General features: G+C 72.4%; 1 protein-coding gene across 1 annotated transcript in view; it reads left to right on the top strand.

The window, feature by feature from the left end:
* The window catches only part of PGS1 (phosphatidylglycerophosphate synthase 1), a 15,720-nt gene that overhangs the window by 6,609 nt on the left and 8,157 nt on the right, over positions 1-954 (top strand). Inside the window, exon 8 of the mRNA XM_012734580.1 lies at positions 357-592. Within this exon, the coding sequence (XP_012590034.1) occupies positions 357-592 (236 nt within the window). The remainder of the gene's footprint in view (positions 1-356; positions 593-954) is intronic.

Raw genomic sequence — 954 nt, 5'->3', positions numbered from 1 at the left:
TGGGGAGATGTTGCCAGGAGCACAAAAGCCCAGACCATCCTAGACACCCCGGGGCCAGGGCTCTGGGGTTGGCCGGACATCCTGAGCCAGTGACGGCCCAGCAGGGGTCGCTCCTGCCAGGGGCCCGCTGGCCTGCTTGGGCAGGTGCTTCGTCTGGTCGGGAGGCGAGCTGCGGCCGTCCCGTCGGGCAGCATGCCGCGGGCGAGGCAGGCTGGGTGCCCGTGTGCCGGTCGGGTGGCAGAGGTGGGTGCGTGGGCAGCACGTGGGGCTGGCCGCGGCCACTGGGAGCAGCAGCGGTGCCGGGTGTGGCGTTCAAGGGGCTGGGCGGTAGGGGACGCCTAAGGCGTGACCCGCAGAGGCTCGGAGAGCGCCTTCTGTGACGGCGCTTCGCGCTGCCCGCAGCTTCGCCTGTCTTAGCCTGTCCCGCAGCCGCTTCCCTGAAGCTGTGCCGACGACACGGCGACCCCCTGGCCGGTTCCTGTGGAAGCAGAGGCCCCGGCCGGCTTCTCCAGCGCGCCTCGCCTTCTCCCGGACGGCCGCTCAGCCCGCTGGGGCGGGGCGCTGGACTCCTGGGAGTCCGGGGCACGAGCTTGTGAGTGTGGTGATGGGGGTGCTCCCCAGGGGCCTCTGGGGAAGCCGGCAGGGGTGACTGGGAGCTGGGGTCAGCGCCCTGTGACCCTGAGGGTATTTGGTGAGTCCCCTCTGGGTCATCTTTCGGCAGCCCCCGCCCCCAAGCACCGCGGGGTGGGGGCAGGCAGGGGTGGCGTGGGCACCTGGCCGTCTCCTGTGTGCCCTCCGCCGGCCCCTGCTGGTAAAAGCTGCCTGTCTGCTCCGTGTGTCTGCTCACGCGCCCCGGGACACCCTCGCCGGCGGCTGACCGTGGGGTGCCTGCCGGTGGCCCGTGCGTGGGTGACGTGAGCAGCCTCCCCCGGAAGCGGGCGTCCGGGCCAGCAG

This window comes from Condylura cristata, unplaced genomic scaffold, assembly GCF_000260355.1.
Source record: "Condylura cristata isolate star-nosed mole 26May11 unplaced genomic scaffold, ConCri1.0 scaffold00060, whole genome shotgun sequence".
Lineage (NCBI taxonomy): Eukaryota > Metazoa > Chordata > Mammalia > Eulipotyphla > Talpidae > Condylura > Condylura cristata.
Note: the sequence above shows the minus strand (reverse complement) of the source record. Positions and strands in the feature narration are given on the sequence as shown.